At 39.8% G+C, this 15,737-nt stretch overlaps 2 protein-coding genes across 2 annotated transcripts; both read right to left on the reverse strand.

Moving 5' to 3' along the window:
* Positions 1-832: 832 nt before the first annotated feature.
* Positions 833-6,623, reverse strand: LOC143469549 (sushi, von Willebrand factor type A, EGF and pentraxin domain-containing protein 1-like). The gene is made up of 19 exons (XM_076967287.1): positions 6,380-6,623; positions 5,911-6,060; positions 5,627-5,800; positions 5,424-5,522; positions 5,171-5,350; positions 4,959-5,039; positions 4,698-4,877; positions 4,455-4,559; positions 4,088-4,250; positions 3,799-3,977; positions 3,553-3,660; positions 3,284-3,466; positions 2,663-3,118; positions 2,419-2,571; positions 2,046-2,231; positions 1,849-1,965; positions 1,548-1,733; positions 1,162-1,350; positions 833-1,073 (listed from the first exon to the last, which is right to left on the reverse strand). The coding sequence occupies exons 1-19, from the start codon at positions 6,432-6,434 to the stop codon at positions 874-876; spliced, it is 3,144 nt and encodes a 1,047-aa protein (XP_076823402.1). The 5' UTR covers positions 6,435-6,623; the 3' UTR covers positions 833-873.
* A 2,066-nt stretch (positions 6,624-8,689) lies between these two features.
* On the reverse strand, positions 8,690-15,733 carry LOC143468191 (sushi, von Willebrand factor type A, EGF and pentraxin domain-containing protein 1-like). The gene is made up of 22 exons (XM_076965220.1): positions 15,075-15,733; positions 14,679-14,837; positions 14,216-14,386; positions 14,004-14,102; positions 13,633-13,803; positions 13,361-13,441; positions 13,117-13,293; positions 12,895-13,020; positions 12,653-12,815; positions 12,363-12,535; positions 12,117-12,230; positions 11,828-12,022; positions 11,573-11,755; positions 11,326-11,484; positions 10,982-11,149; positions 10,462-10,839; positions 10,221-10,334; positions 9,903-10,088; positions 9,584-9,697; positions 9,346-9,459; positions 9,078-9,266; positions 8,690-8,984 (listed from the first exon to the last, which is right to left on the reverse strand). Exons 1-22 carry the CDS (start codon positions 15,127-15,129, stop codon positions 8,785-8,787), a joined length of 3,489 nt encoding a protein of 1,162 aa, XP_076821335.1. The 5' UTR covers positions 15,130-15,733; the 3' UTR covers positions 8,690-8,784.
* Between the last annotated feature and the right edge of the window lie 4 nt (positions 15,734-15,737).

Here is a 15,737-nt window from a genome sequence, read left to right on the forward strand (position 1 = left end):
CAACAAAGGAATGTGGATAACGTTTTTCATTTGCATCAGTAGCAATTTTGACATTTGGTTAACGTCGGTAACTTTCTGTGGAGACAAAGTATTTTTGATCTACTTGCGTATTCAACACGGCATTGTATCAGAAGCAGTAGAAATGCAAGTAGTGTTAAAATGTTTTGCTTGCAGCAATTGCAATTTCAAACGCCCTCTAGGTGTTGCACAAGATTTACTGCAGCCATAGTTGCTTGTTTGTCAGTTTCAAGCGGCGGTGGTCACGTCTCGGTTATTTGCGGTCCTAGTCTGACTACTAATTGTTTACAAAAACACATCTTAGGCTTATCGTAGAGCACTGAGGGTCTTTAAACATACCTAGCGAGTCATACCGCGCGCGTCCTCTGTTTCCGCAGGAAAGTTAGTCACCGGCTATTTCCTTCCGTTTCAAACAGTAAAGTTTTCTTTGCTTAATAAATAATGTAGTAGAAAAGTAAACTTTATTTGCTGCTATTTGTGTGATATTCTCCACGTTTCAGGCGATGCTTAGTAGAACGTGCCAAGCATACATGGATGAGTCAGCATGGTTTAAGTTGCAACAACTTTCTACACAAAAGCACTGGCAATTGGGCAACAACAATTTTTAGAAGTCGTTTCATGCCAAATCCCTTAAATGTGCTTTGCTACTTTTGGCAGCACTTTTTAGTAGTTATACAACTTAGATGTAATGCTGCCATGCAAGTAATGACCTACAGCGGTGAAATGCGGCTGCTTTTCACTGTGATCTCGTATTTTCCTTTCATGCCGTACACCGGTTATTTGAAACCCACGTTTACAATTACCACACCAGTACTTCAAAGACTTTCAAATTTTATTTCTTTCTTATAATATCATCTATGAACAAAAGTACGTTTTGTAATCTGGGCTCCAAATATTTCTTCCCATGCAAGTCATTGTTGAGTTTTGATTCAGATTTCGATACGTGAGCCTGCACGTTACCTCCAACGTTTCACCGGGTTCATACTCGAACAAGTGTGCGTCTGGTATTCTCACACCGGCTGGATTTGCCGGCCGGAATATGGTGCAGCCGGTCTCTGTGAAAAATATATTATAGCCCTCTGTTTAGCACAAGGTTTTAGCATCCGATGTGAAATGTTAATGAGACTACCGCTTGTCGGTCACCTTCGCATGTCGGCGCTTGAGCGCTCCATTTGTAATTTGTAAGACAGGTTATTGAAAGTTGTCCCACCCGACGAAAACCTTTATCACATTCGAATAAAACAGATGAATGTGGAAAGTAAAATTCATTTTCTCTAGAGGTAAGAATTCTTCCGTTTTCTGGTGCTGCCACATCAGGACATCGCATTGCGCCTATTTAAGGAAAAGATCTTTGCTAAGATTTTCTAACGTAAGATTGTTCATCACAACGTTCTTTTGATGTTTTTTTCTTTGATCATGTGACAACTTTCAGCAAACAGAGATAAAAATCACCTTGCACATAATTTCTTAATTACCCTACCGAACCTCGTACTGTAACTTAGCCTTGGTTTAATTTTAATTCCACTTACTGCATGCTGAAGGTGGGTTTCTACTCCACCGCCCATTACTTGTGCAAGTTATTTGCCTATTCCCTAGAAAATGCTCCTCGCGATTTACGCAGACGAAGGAAATGGTAGATCCGACGTTATAAGTTTCCTCATCCCGTCCAACAACTTCAAGAGAAGAATGTAAAGTCGGTCTAGTGCAGGTCACCTCTAAAACAACATAACTGTGCTTTAAGATTAACATTAACAACCTTTGGAACAAGTTTGCTGCTCCCACGTCGTATTGTTGTGTTAATGAAATTGACATGAATATATTTCAACGTACTTTCGGCGCAGGTAGTGCCTTTCCAGTTGTTGATACATCTGCAAGTGAACGTTGTTTCACCAGTCCGGTTACAAATGCCATCATTTAAACAAGGAACGCTGCTGCAAGGATCCTCAGCTGAAGTCACAACCTTATCAGAGATTCGTTCCAGCAAATTCTTTCCCATTAAAAATTAACCATTTTTCAGTGTTACTTACTGCAGGCCGTGGGTGGATCTCCATCCCAAGATGCGGTTTCATCACATGTCAGAACTTCTTTGCCGATGATTCGTTCTCCAGGGTCAGCGCAATGGAATCTTAACGATGAACCAACGCCATAGTTACGCGAAAAAGTCCCATTTACGGAAATTAGCGGACTCACCCAAGGCGCTCCACAGGTTTCGCCTGAAAACAAAAGAGAGTTTAAAGAGTGAATAGGAATAGTGAAATGTGAACTGTGAAATGTGAGGAATAGTGAATAGTGAAATGGAACATAGTGAATAGTGAATAGGCGTTCACAGTAGATCTTGGCTGCGTGGATCCATTATAGAAACAAAATGTTTTCGCAGTTAGAAAATGGCCGGTTACTTACTATGTTCCAAGATAGTTAAGTTGGCATATGTTCCTTCTGGTGTTTTCCAACGGTTTTCTACTTTGAGAGGAGTCATAGCGTTGCTCTCGGCATAATATGTTAACTGCTGGAACTTGAAACCATGGATACTGGGAGCCATTACCCAAATAAGATCTATGCACATGCTTTAATGATTCATCAATTAACTTTGAAATTTCACCAAAAAACTTCCACAAAATTGTGATACTATTGCTTCACATCCTACCTTTTCTTTTCAAAGTCCTGAATATATGGTTCACTGGACTTTTTCCACTGTTTACCAGAGTAAAAACTGGTGCCCCGTTTGTGGTTGTTCTTAGTATCGGTTGGTAAACGCCATTTCCTTTTGGAGACACAAGTCGGAAGGATTTCACGCTGGCGTCCCATTTTATACAAAGGGACGGGTTTTCATTGTGATAACAGTTTTCATATCCAAATGTCTTGTGCGGACGGTTTACCACACCGCATCCGAGGCTACCGTGAACCCAAAACACAAAACCCCGTGGTATTAACGGCTGAATATGCCTGAGCACACTAGCTGGATGGTTTGATGGCCCAATTGGTATCACGGCCCCATCTATTTTACAGAGTGATTCGGCCGCAACGTACGTTCTACGAATAGAAACGGTTTTGTAGCAGAACGGTGCACTATGGGAATATCCGTCAGGGCAAAGATTTTGTTCTGCAATAAAAAAACAACAAAATGTTACCCCGTGAATTGGATGCTTTGCACCATAGCATGTCCTTCACTATTGCAAGTAAAGCAAAGGTGATAGCTTTAAAGCCACAAACTGTTAGTCAAATAGCTCAATATATCTTACACACTCCGTTGTAAACAAATACTCACGCGCAACACACTCTGGCAAGTGAAACGTCCAGTTTCCATCTGATCTACATTGCGTTGAGGGTTCGCCGGAAAGCTGGAACCCGTCGTTACACCGAAAGTATATCCACTCTCCAATCTGCACAACGGGTTCGGTTGCAACCACTCTGCCGCTTGATGGCGGCGGTGGAACTCGACAGCCAGTCCCTGAAGCAAACGTCATGCTTAAGGGATTCGTTAAAAGCGTGATGGAATTAAAATACGAAATATGTCAGCAACTATGTTTTGCTTACTTTCCAAACAGCCTTCACCACCGAAGCCTAAAGGGCAGATACAGGTATACCCGTCGATTCGATTGATGCAAGTGCCGTTGTTGCACGGGTTTGGCTCACACTTGTTGTCTAGAAAACAAACATCAGTCAACAACGGACTAAAACACATCCACAGTTAATTCTTTTTTCAGGATATGGGTTTCTGTCGTTTTGGGAAGGAACAAGTGCTAATGACGTAATGGTAGCTTCTGAGGTTCGTTGACTTACGGCACTCCGAACTTTGTCTTATCGAAATTTGATCCAAATCAATTGACGTCATGTTGTTTTTTGTCGATTTTTGAGCCACCACCTCTATTTTGAAATTTTCGTTGATATTTGGCAGAAAAAGCTGTATGTTTAACCAGGTATTTCTCAGTTCTTTTTCGTATGGAGTCCAAATCGTATTTCTAAATGCATATAGAATAAAAAAAATTTTAAATCCACTTTGCTATAAAGAGCATTGAGTTCCGAGAAAATGTTGAAACATTTACATATCGGCCTAAAGTTTATTTCGTACTTGTTGTTGCTTTGGTCCTTAAGATCTAATCGGAAGTCGTGAACTGTATGTAAGTTTTTTAGCATGTAGTAAAGTTGTACACAATATGTATTTCCAGGTGTTAGAAAAGGGGATGAGAACTTCGCTTCATCGTCTGATTGAACTTCCGCTCGCAAAACGTACCCTTTAGAAAGCACAATACAGAAATGATCGTATTCAGGCGTAGGCCTACTAAACACTTGATGCGCACAGATATGTGATTAAAACGACATAAACGCGTATGAAATCTGAAGAGAGACGTTTCAGTTAGCTGAAGTACTTTTTAACTCTGCGAGGTTAGGGCCATTTAGAGCTTTTAAATAACAATCTACTTGCCGTGTGCTGTTACCTGCTGGACCATTTATAATATTTCGGCTGAAGACTCTCTGCCAACCCACGCTTGAGTAACCGCATATCGGTCGTCGAATGTTTTCGAAGTCGCAGTCAACATCGACTTCAAAACATACACTGATTAATGCATATAACATCAAGGGTTTTTAGAACTCATTAATACTTTTGTCAGGATGGACATTTCTTATGGCAACGTTTTAACGTTATGAAATACCCAACGAAAACCGCGATATTTGCTCACCTACGCATTGTGGTATTTGACCCCATGTTCCGTTTTCATTGCACCTTCCCACAACGTCATCTTTCAATTTATATCCAACATCACATACATATCTCACTTGGGCTCCATATATGTATTGGGTACTGCTGGCGATCTCGACTGAGCCATGAATTGGCGAAATTGGCGATGGACAAGGAACGGCTGCAATGACAAAATACAAATCTCTATTAATACAACTATTAGAAGGAATTATTTCTGCTCAGCGAGTTCTTGAAGAAAAACCTGTGCATTTTGGTCGCGGTCCCATCCATGCACCTGACACTCCGCATGACAGGAAATTTTGACGGTGTTCTAGTTTGTATCCTAAAACGGAGAACAAATTCATTCAATTGGATGTTTATTGTCCGAACACTGAGTTTTCTTGAAACTACGAGGTATAGTTATCTCAAATTTTGTGAAATGAAGGTAACTCTTGTATAAATAATTGCTATTACCTGTTTTGCAAAAGTAGAAGACTCTTTTTCCAAAATGGAATTCGTCTCCTGTCATGTATCCGTTCACGAGCTTTACAGGAGTTTTGCAATCCACCGGTTCGCATTTGAAATTCTCATCGACATACCGCCATATTCCGCCTTCCACGCAAGTAATTGTCGAATTTCCCAGCATAATATATCCTATTAAACGCACGTAACTTATATTACTGCTACATGTTTAAATCTTATATACCAAGAACTATCAATTCCCCACCTAAGCGGCATTGATAGGAGTTAATGGATCCCACTTCAAAGGTTCCGTCGAAGTTGTCCGGATAACTTGACTTTAGCCTTGGAGGTGGCTGACATCCAGCTACGAAGAAATTTTAAAAAGAATTCCACATTTCGGTAACGGTTAAGCTTTCGTCACATCTTTGATGCTGTGATGACAGTGAAATCTATAACCGAATAACTTACGTCGACAGATGGGTGCAGTCCCAGACCAGCGTTTGTCTGAACGACAAACTCTCGTACTCTGGCCCACTAAAATGTATCCGTCGTTGCAGCGGTAGGCGATACGTGCGCCGTACGTAAATCTATCTCCATCAATAACTCCATCTCCTGGAGGCGTTGGCTTTGTACAGGGTCCCTCTATATACATTTGCACACATTGTTACCCAACCGGTTAGAGACCTATGATTTACACAGGTCAGGCATGTGCTGCGTATAATGTTTAATAAGAAAAGCATAACTCGTGTGACCGGGATTAAAACACGACATTCCACAACTGTCGTCACATATGCATCTTTTCAATCCTCCTCTGCAGTCGTCATCACTCCCGCACTGTTTTCTGCACGTTCTTCCCGGCTCGATTCGTGACAGATCCTTTTGGCAAGTTTGGCAAAAGACTCCTAAAAAATAAAGCAACACAGACGGATTTTAAGGCACGTATTTCCTAGAATCTAGGAGATCTAAGAAAATCTATAATCTAGGACCTAGATTGTATGAAATTAAAGGTAAAACGTAACAATATGAGAATAAGGTCGTTGTCGTTGTGGGGCCTTTATGTTATAGTTGGCGGTTTTATAAATATCAATAGAGTTTTTTTTGTTTGATTTTTCCCGTAAGATTGTGTCTATGATTTTAATTTGTAGTCGTTTTTATAATACCTGTTTGTAGCTTAAGTCATTTTCATAATACTTGTTCAGTCAATTTGTTTCAAAAACTTACCCTGCAGTGTCATATAAACGCACGATGAGAGAGCGAACAGGCTGTAGATCAGCATTATTTGAAAACGAAAAAGTTGATCTTATCTTGCCTGTGCAAATTCAAACCTTGGTTAAAACCCTGCAAAGCGGCGGCTTAAATGGCTCCCGGCTAATATATCCTTAACCTCTGTCAAATGCTGAATGTTTCCACTTGGTTCAACTATGCTTCCTTCCGGGCACAACAACTGCTAACCTGACGTTAAACTAAGCAGTATTTAATCTCAGTTCACCGTTTTCTGTTTTTATATTTTTTTGCCCCTGCAGTTTGTACCCTCTGGTAAAAAACATCCATCAAATCATTGCATGTAATACGATAGTGTTTTTATCCTGTGCGATCGGTTTACGTTCGTCATCGTGGCCACTGAAACGTAACAACCATATGACTGACATCATCACTACCTGGTGACGAAGGACATGATACTTGATAACCTTCGTAAAACGTTTCTGCTATTTGCTTGTCAGCAAGATGAAACTTTCGATTCTGTGGACCATTATTCTTTTTAGGTTGTTGCCATTAACAGTCTTCGGTTATTTGCGTAAGTTGAGCGATTTCAGATTTCAATATTTTAATTGCCGCCTACCTTTGTAGACATCCTTATATTTTTAGATGGTAGCTTCCCTGTCACTTTTTGGTTGTCTGCAAGGAGGTTGTTCAGCTGGTACCTGACTGTTTGTTTTACGGGCAATTGATCACCAATGCCCAGGAAAAGGATATTTCACTTGATTAGTTAATCGCTATTTTCTTGTAGGGTCATTTGAGAATCATTTGAGCATGAAGGCGTCTCTTCAACTAAAAAACAATGATAAACGAACGCAAATAAAAAACGGTTTTCAAAGTTTATAGTGATAGTGGACGTCATCATTGATTTTCTGTTTGACTTTTTTTGGTGCGTTTTTATTCATTTAATTTTCAATGTCATTCACATCTCGTTGTGTTTTCACTTCACGGAGTTCTTGGTAAATACGAGCGCGGCATGCACCTTCAAAAATCTTTTCCCCTTTAAAGAAATTTTTACTTTCATGTTTGGCTTCTCATGAAATTTCTTACCAACCATGTATATATATTCTCTATATATTCCATCATTTCTAAGGTCGGGATGTTGGGATTTTTGGTTTCTGAACGCATTCGGTCGAATACGTCAGTTTAGCTTCTTTCTGTAAGTCCTATTTTGTTAATATTGTGGCGGTTAGCGCCACACTAGTTGAAAAGTTTCCTTTAATTTCTCGTTTCTTTGTTAATTTACATATTTCCATTGATTATTATCTTCTTTTGTAAACTCATGTGGTTTAAGTTGAGGCAATTATTTCAAATTACCGTTATGTTTTTTATTGTCAGTTTCATTTTGTGCGACCGTTAGTACAGTTTTTAATGGTTGTTTTGAGATGGGTGATCTCCTTGTCAAATGCCCAATGAAGAGAATAGGCTGTAACCCTTTTCTATAGGAGTCAGATAACGCAAGGTTTTGAATACTTTACGGGGCTCTCGCAATCTCCTGACAGTGATAGCTTCGACGCCTGTTTTGGTGTCTTTAAGGAAGCCTCTCAGAAGGCTCTCCAAGGCCAAAACGAACATATGCAGAGGATACCTCGACCTCGCACAAGTAGACGTACGGACCGACTCTGCTCGTGTTATATTTCGAGACCGTTAATACATCTGCTTTATTACATCCGCTGTTGCTTTGTATTGTATTTTAATTGGTTGTCAGGAAGCGGTGTTGTTGTGATTAAGGACCTGATTTTCAGTGCTATTCAGTTAACTGAATAGGTTATATGGTGACAGATGGGACTATAGTAATTGCAATTCTATGTGGTTGCTGCGACGCTCACTTTCTATTATTACGCAATACTTCGGCTCAAACACGTACTGTTAGTTAGTCTTAGGCGACCTTTTAATTTGCGAATTCGTATTTGACAATTACAACTAAAATGCTCGGAATATTAATTTGCACTTAAATCAGGCAGTTTTCTGTTAAACATAGTTCAATGAAAATTGTTACACTGGAACTTTAAACCTTACTTTCACTTATCTTTGTGTTTAGTTCGAATTTACGCGTATCGTAAATGGCGGCTTGACATGGTTGGCAATCTTTGTTACAGCGATTTACTGTCTCATAATAAATTTTCTCTATTTTATTTTCATTCAATTTACCAGTAGTTTTTCAATCACTGTAAGTTCACAGATAGAACACATCATGTGAAGCAATTTATGTGTCCTGTTGATAAAACGGTTTTCTTGTTGTAGCCTTTTCTCTCACTTTATTTTTAAAAAGACTTAAACTGAAAACCCGTTTATTGAAATATCACATGTAACATGGACTATACGACTCTCTAAACTTTATGTACTTTTACACTTATTCGTAGGATATTTTAAGAACATTTATAATTATAAATTAGTGGATTCCATCTGTTTCCGGGTGTACAGGTCAGAACAGGATTGTTGTTCAAGGTCTGAAGTATGTCTTCGCACCGCACTTGAAGTGTTGCTCCAATCTCATATTCAAATAGATTCCAGTCAACAATTTCTATGCCCGTTGGTATGGTAGGACCAAAAATACGGCAACCTTTCGCTGTTGGAAATAGATGGTCATGTCAATTGTAGTTAAGATGAAAAATTTCCGGACTGATAACCTTTAATAACACAAAATTTTAAATAACATTACCTTGACAAACTGGTGGTTGATGGTTCCATTCCAAGCTGTCCAAGCATCGCAAGAAACTTTCTCCTTGTAACGTAAAGCCGGTATCACATTCAAAACCTACAAGGGAGCCGGGACGACCGATTTCCAATCTACTCGCCTGGTACATGGAACCGTTTGTAGGGGCAACTAATGGAGGGCAAATTGGTACCTCTGCGAACCGAAGCAAGCAGTGTAGGTGTTATATAATGCAACAATGATTAGCAAGGACTGATGTGCGGCCTCTAATTACTTTCTCGACACAGGTTCCCGGTCCACTGTGGTGTGCATTCACAAATATAACTGTTGCCATCTTCTTTGCAAGTTCCATCGTTATCACAAGGATTTATACTACACGGGTCGTTAACTGTAAAACAGTCATGTAATGGTAGTTAAATAAGGAAAGTTTAAACCGCACTAAATTCATCTCTAGTGCGTGCTTTTCCGTTGATGCAGCATGTACATAAAACCAGAGCTATATGTAAAGTTACCATTTTCACAATTCGTCCCATAAGCACTGCCCAAGCAAACGCACAAATATATACGACCACTGCGGTGGCAAGTACCGCCATTTTTGCATGGGAAATTGCTGCATGGATCAAAGCCTGCAAATGAAGAAGTGCGAAAGAAATATTTGAAAAAGCTTCCGCCACTAATGTGAACACGGAAGTATTTTAGAAGCAAGTATATGATTGTAATGATCTTATATAATATATAAATATTCGATGATTAGAATACTGAACTAGGATAAGCATTTTGAAAAATCGACTATACTTCCCGCCTTTATCACCGAGTATATTAATTGCTTACTGCAAGAAGTTGGAGAGTTTTTATTCCAAGTCCCATGTTCTGTGCACGTCATTTCCGTGTTTCCGGTCAAAAATTCATTTCGATTTTTGCATTCAAACGAAATGGTCGTTCCTTGAACGTAACTATCGTGGCTTCCTCCGGAGATTTCTATGGATGCTGGCACTTGAGGGCGATCGCAACGGATAACTTCGTACAAATAAACAAATTTAAATTCAAATTGACTCAGTGTAAATAATTTTTGTTGTTTTACTGCTCAGATGTATTTGACTAGGCTTTGCATGTCATACTTGCAGCTAGCAAGTAGAAAAGTTTATCTACCATTTTCGCAAGTATCTCCCGAGTATGGTTCTACGCAGTCACATACAAAAGAGGTCTCTGTATTTCGGCAAGTTCCGCCATTCCGACAAGGAGAACTGCTACATAGGTCGATGTCTGTGAAAAAATTACTACTTTAAACTTGGATTTGGCGAAAATGATTTGTAATGTCTTTCTCTATGCTTCGTCAGGAGGTTTATTTTAGAGCTGAAAAGATTCAATAAATCCTTGCCAAGCATCTTACCGACTTCGCATATGAAATGATGCCTGATGGTTTGGCAATTAACGTTGTACCAGAACCGATGAGGATTCGTATACACCACACCGCAATTTTTTCCGTTATTGTAAGTTTCAGGCTGGTTGCTGCCCCAACGTTGAAATCTTTGTTCCCCCCGCAGAGGTACTCGGCTTCCATCTGAATACCGCCAAGTTCCCCTCAATTTTTTCAAACCAATGTGGTAAACCCCGTGATGCGACAGAAGGTTCATGAGTGTGTCAAAGATCCTTTCAGTTTTCAGTGTCGCCAGCCGTCCAGGCAATTGAGCACACTTTGCAGCTGAATCGCCGTGGTTTAACTCTTGCTGATACAGCCTGTATATCTTGTTGTTTACCGTTGTCAGCTCTACACATGAAAGCATTGAGTGCAATTTTTTTTTTAATTCAAAGTTTTCGTTATCAGCCTTTCATTCATCTCTGATTTCTGCATAACTTGATAGCTGTTTATAACCCAAGCAAAACAGGTTTTGAAATAGTCTGACACTCACCAACTCCACCATTGAGACAAGGTTGAGTGAAACATTCCCTGCTTTCTGTTGCCTCTCCCTCACATATCGCACCACCTTGTGGGTTTTGGCAAGTTCTTCGCTTGATTTGCTGACCTCTGCCACAAGATTTTGAACACGAGCCCCATCCGCCCCAGCCAGTCCACCCAGCTAAAATAATTCACAGTATTACGGTATAAAAACAAAAGCAAGTGTCGTCGGAAAAATACACAACTATGAAGAGGTTCAATGGAAAAACATGCATTTAAAGATTATTCGCCAAAGTGTGTCGAAAGCGTTAAGCTCGTTAAATGTTAATGCTTAACCAGAAACAAAGTAAAACGCACAAGGACAAGACTTGTCACATCTGTCCCATTCATCGTCATATTCTGCAGTCAAGGAACACCAGTCAGCAAGACCAATTTTAGATTCAATGCAAGCTTTATAGGTTCTTCCTTTGTAGACGAAAGGAAAATGACAATCCCCGGAGTCAGTGCATTGTCGTTCTAAACGTTGTAAAGTGTTTGTCAAAAAGTAAAGAATAATTTGCATCTTACATGCAGCAATGATATGCCAAGTAAACCTTTTACTAACCCACACACTCAGGAAACTCATTTGACCAAGTTCCGGAGCGTCGGCAATATATGGTTGGTTGTCCGATCATTGTATAGCCTTCATCGCATGTAAATGAAACACTTCTGTCTGCTGCAACTTTTTCCCCAGCAGCTCTTGACAAGGTTCCGTGAGCCGGTGTTTGAGGAACAATACATCGACTCTCTGCACAGGTTTAAGTATTACAGCATAACATGAAAGCCTTTTGACAACACAGATTTCTTATAAGTAGGCTACCTTCACAGACAGGGGTTGGTCGATTCCAATTCCCGCTTCTCAGACATGTTGCTTTCAACGTCTCAGATAGCTGATTTTTCATGAAGTAACCTGGATCGCATGAGTAAGTGATTGTCCTATCCAATAACACTCTGTTGCCCGATGACGGTGAAACGGATCCATCGGTTGGCGCAGGAGGCACCAAGCAATCAAGGCCTGAGAATGCATTTATTCAAGCTACATACATTCCTTCTTAAAGCTTTAATGTTACATATCAGTACTTCTTATGCATGATTTGAATGTTGCTTACGTATTGAGCAATCCTTTCCTTCGTATCCGTGCCGACAAAAACAAGTGTAATCATCTATCCTGTTGATACAAGTTCCTCCGTTTTGACAAGAATCCGGAATACTACATTCGTCACCTATAAAAATGGAATGAAAATGTTTTTATAATGTTTGATTGTTCATGCAGTTTTTATCTATTCCTACACCCAATAAATGTTTCGGTTAAAGTTGCTTGATAAGTCTGTCTGTCACATTTTGCTTTCACTTACGGCAGGGCGTATTTTCCGAAAACGAAATGTCATCAAGTTCAACTGTAGTCAACGATCGAGAGCTTTTTGCCGTAAAATGAACCTCAAGATCGTTTCTCGACGATGGAAATGAATAATCCGTCCCAAGCCAGGTGTTTCTGGGTTCCAAGCGATTGAAAGACCACAGCCGTTGACTTGTAAATGTAAAAAGTATTTAAACATTTACTTGAATGATTTAGTCAACCGGCATAGACAACTAGAGGGATTTGTCAATGCCAAATTACAATTTTGATTAAAACTATCATAGATACCTTGATCCTGTCATGGATAAGTAGAAATCACTTCCACTCTCAAACTCCAAAACTCGGTAATAAAACCTCAAGCAAACTTGAGAATTGCGGGAAATACTGGGACTGGATAAAATCGCTTCGGCATTTGTTTGTGATCTCTCAAAGCTTGCTTTGGCAATATACCCTGCAGAGAGCTATAAATGATAAAGGTGGCCATGTTTTTTGACAAACTGTAAGCATGGAATCTTATAACATAAAAGCACCTCTTGCAGCTCCAACGCCTCTGCCATGTGCTCCAGTCTTTAAAAACGTGCGATTGAAATTCATTCCCGAAGTTGTGAAACCACAAACCGGTCGTCGAAAGTCTTCAAAGTCGCAGTCCTTGTCAACTATTTCATGATGAAACATGCACAGCTAGTCAGCTACTTTGAATAATGTCGTAAATCTAAAAAGCGCAAGAGCCATCGATTTATATTAATACTGACCCACACAAGTTGGGGCTTCGCCCCAGTTGTTGTTTTCGTTGCACCTCCCTCTCTCATTTCCAACCAACTTGTAGCCGTCAGCGCATTTGTACCGTATTTCATTCCCGTAGGTTAGACGAACACCTGCGTCGATCACAGTGCCATGCATGGGAGCGATTGGAACTGGGCATTTCTTTGCTGAAAATAGACGTTTGTGTGAAGAGTAAGTTTTGGGAAAGGTCAAGAAAGCATAAATGTGACTGACCATTACAAGCTGGCACCACTCCCTGCCATTTACCGTTGGTGGAACAAGAAATAAAGTTTTGTCTTTGGTTGATCTCATAACCTGGAAATGAAGTCAAAATGTCGCAGAAAATTTAGTTCACGTTGTCAAGTATATTATATGAGTTCTTTTGTATATACTGTAGTTCTTTTCAATTATGTCATAATTTAACAAATGGGCTTGGAAACATCCCACTTGTACACCATGACTGAAAGCGTTGTCGTCGAAGGTGCATAAATAAGATGACAACATACCAACGTTGCAGTGATAAAAAACTCTTCCTCCGAAGAAAAAGTCGTCGCCTTCGTAATAACCATTGTTTATTTCGCTGGGCGATTTACAATTTACTTTGGAGCAAAGGTACCTTGGTTCCGTCCAACCATCTGATGTGCAGGTTATGTTGGGATTTCCGGATAAAATAAAACCTGTTATAACGTCATGTGAGAAAGGTGTGTGTGTTCACAATTCATAAATATTCCACCAAAACCTTGTTGCATTCACTCTGAAAATCTGCACTTACTATGCACGATAAACATTAGACTTTAAGTCAAAGAAGCGGGGTTTACACCACCAGAATTTATCACTTGAAGGCTGCGTTTTGAAACTTTATAGCAAACGCACTTACCAAAGCGGCAGCTGTAAGTGACAACATCTCCAGTTTCATAAACGTCTTTGCTTGTTTCTGGGTATGAGCTTGACGTGCGAATGGGAGTCGAACAAACAGCTGATGACACATAACCGATGCAGAGAATTGAAATTAAAGTTATTGATTTACTCTGCAACTACTGTGGAACTGCAGATAAAATAGATTCTTACTAGCTCAGTGGTTTCATTTACCTTTGCAGTACGGTGCTGAACCCGTCCACTTCTTGTCGGATCGGCAAGTTCTCGTACTGCTGCCGACTAAAACATATCCATCATTGCATGTGTAGATGACCTCATTTCCATAAGCTCTTTCTCCTTCTATTACGGCGTTTTCAACAGGTTCGAGGGCTTCGCATGGGGCGCCTTAAACAAACCATATTTGATCGTAACATCTAAGGTATGATGATACGGTATTTGCAACAAATCTAATTGCAGACGAGCATTGCGTTCATGAACGTTAAAGACGATGACGTTCCCAAGTATTCGTTTTTTTAAACTGTTTTGTAAAGTATATTGTTTGCCAGTTGTCACCACAAAATCGTGTTTCTAGGTTGCTTCATTTCAAAACAAAAACACTTCGTTTTGTGCCAAAGCAGCTTAACGAAAAGTGCCAGTAAAAGAAATGGTGTCGTCTTAATTGCGTATTATGTCTTACTTGGGTTATAGCAAGACTTTCCACAAACATCATCGCACAGGCATTGTTTCGAAGAACTTCTGCAGTCAGAGTTTGTGTCGCAAAACTTCCTGCAATTCCTACCCTCTTCAAGAAGCGATAAATTGCGCACGCATGTTTCTTGTCCGGTCGAAAGCAATACTGCAAAACGAGACATGCAATTAGTTAAAGGTACTTGTTGCCGGAAACTTGATAAGTATTACTTTTCTTAAGCACTTTATTTTCCAAAATCAGATAGAGAGCGAGACCACTGACACGGTTTTGATCAGACCGTTAAGATATCAACTAACTATACTGTCAACAGCAATCCTAATATTATTAATATTCCAAACCGGTTTGTATACATAAACGTCAAAAACTATTGTATGAACTCCTTACCTTGGTAACAGAACGTGAACAGAAAAACACTTCTCTGCATTCTTCCAATCTTCATAGCCAGCAGTTAGCTTGACTTATCTCTAACTTATAACCCTGTCTGTTCCTAGCTGACGTTTTCTGTAAATCCTAATGAATTGGTTAGTAGCAATGACATTAAATTGATTATATTTATCACTTGTCGAACGTGTCTACGTCAATAATAACCTTTCTATCCTGTGAACTTTATTCTACAGAGTAACCGACTGTTGCTGTACAGTATGCTTTAGGCCTACGTGACTCTTTGTGACTAGTCGTGCGTTATATCACTAAAAGATATCGCTTCTTGCACTGTAGACTGGGTTTGATGTAAACAATATTACGGCGCTTTTTCCCAAGGCAGTCATACTTATTAAAAAGCAGCGCAATGTTTCTGTTGCCACCGTTACAAGTTCGTCATCGAAATTTACGTCATTTAACCTATAAAGATACTGCGGGCGTTATTGCCAACGTCATAAGAACTCCCCTTTCTTATTTTATGTTTTTTTTCCTGTGAGCGGAAAACACTGATCGATTAATTCGTAATTCGACAGGTTTGCGCTGCATCATAGTACAGCGAAAAGTGCCCAAACAACCGTTTGACTTCGTCAGACAACCATTTTCTCCTATTGCAGTTTGTTTTAAAAC

Source organism: Clavelina lepadiformis, chromosome 8 (genome assembly GCF_947623445.1).
Source record: "Clavelina lepadiformis chromosome 8, kaClaLepa1.1, whole genome shotgun sequence".
NCBI classification, from domain to species: domain Eukaryota; kingdom Metazoa; phylum Chordata; class Ascidiacea; order Aplousobranchia; family Clavelinidae; genus Clavelina; species Clavelina lepadiformis.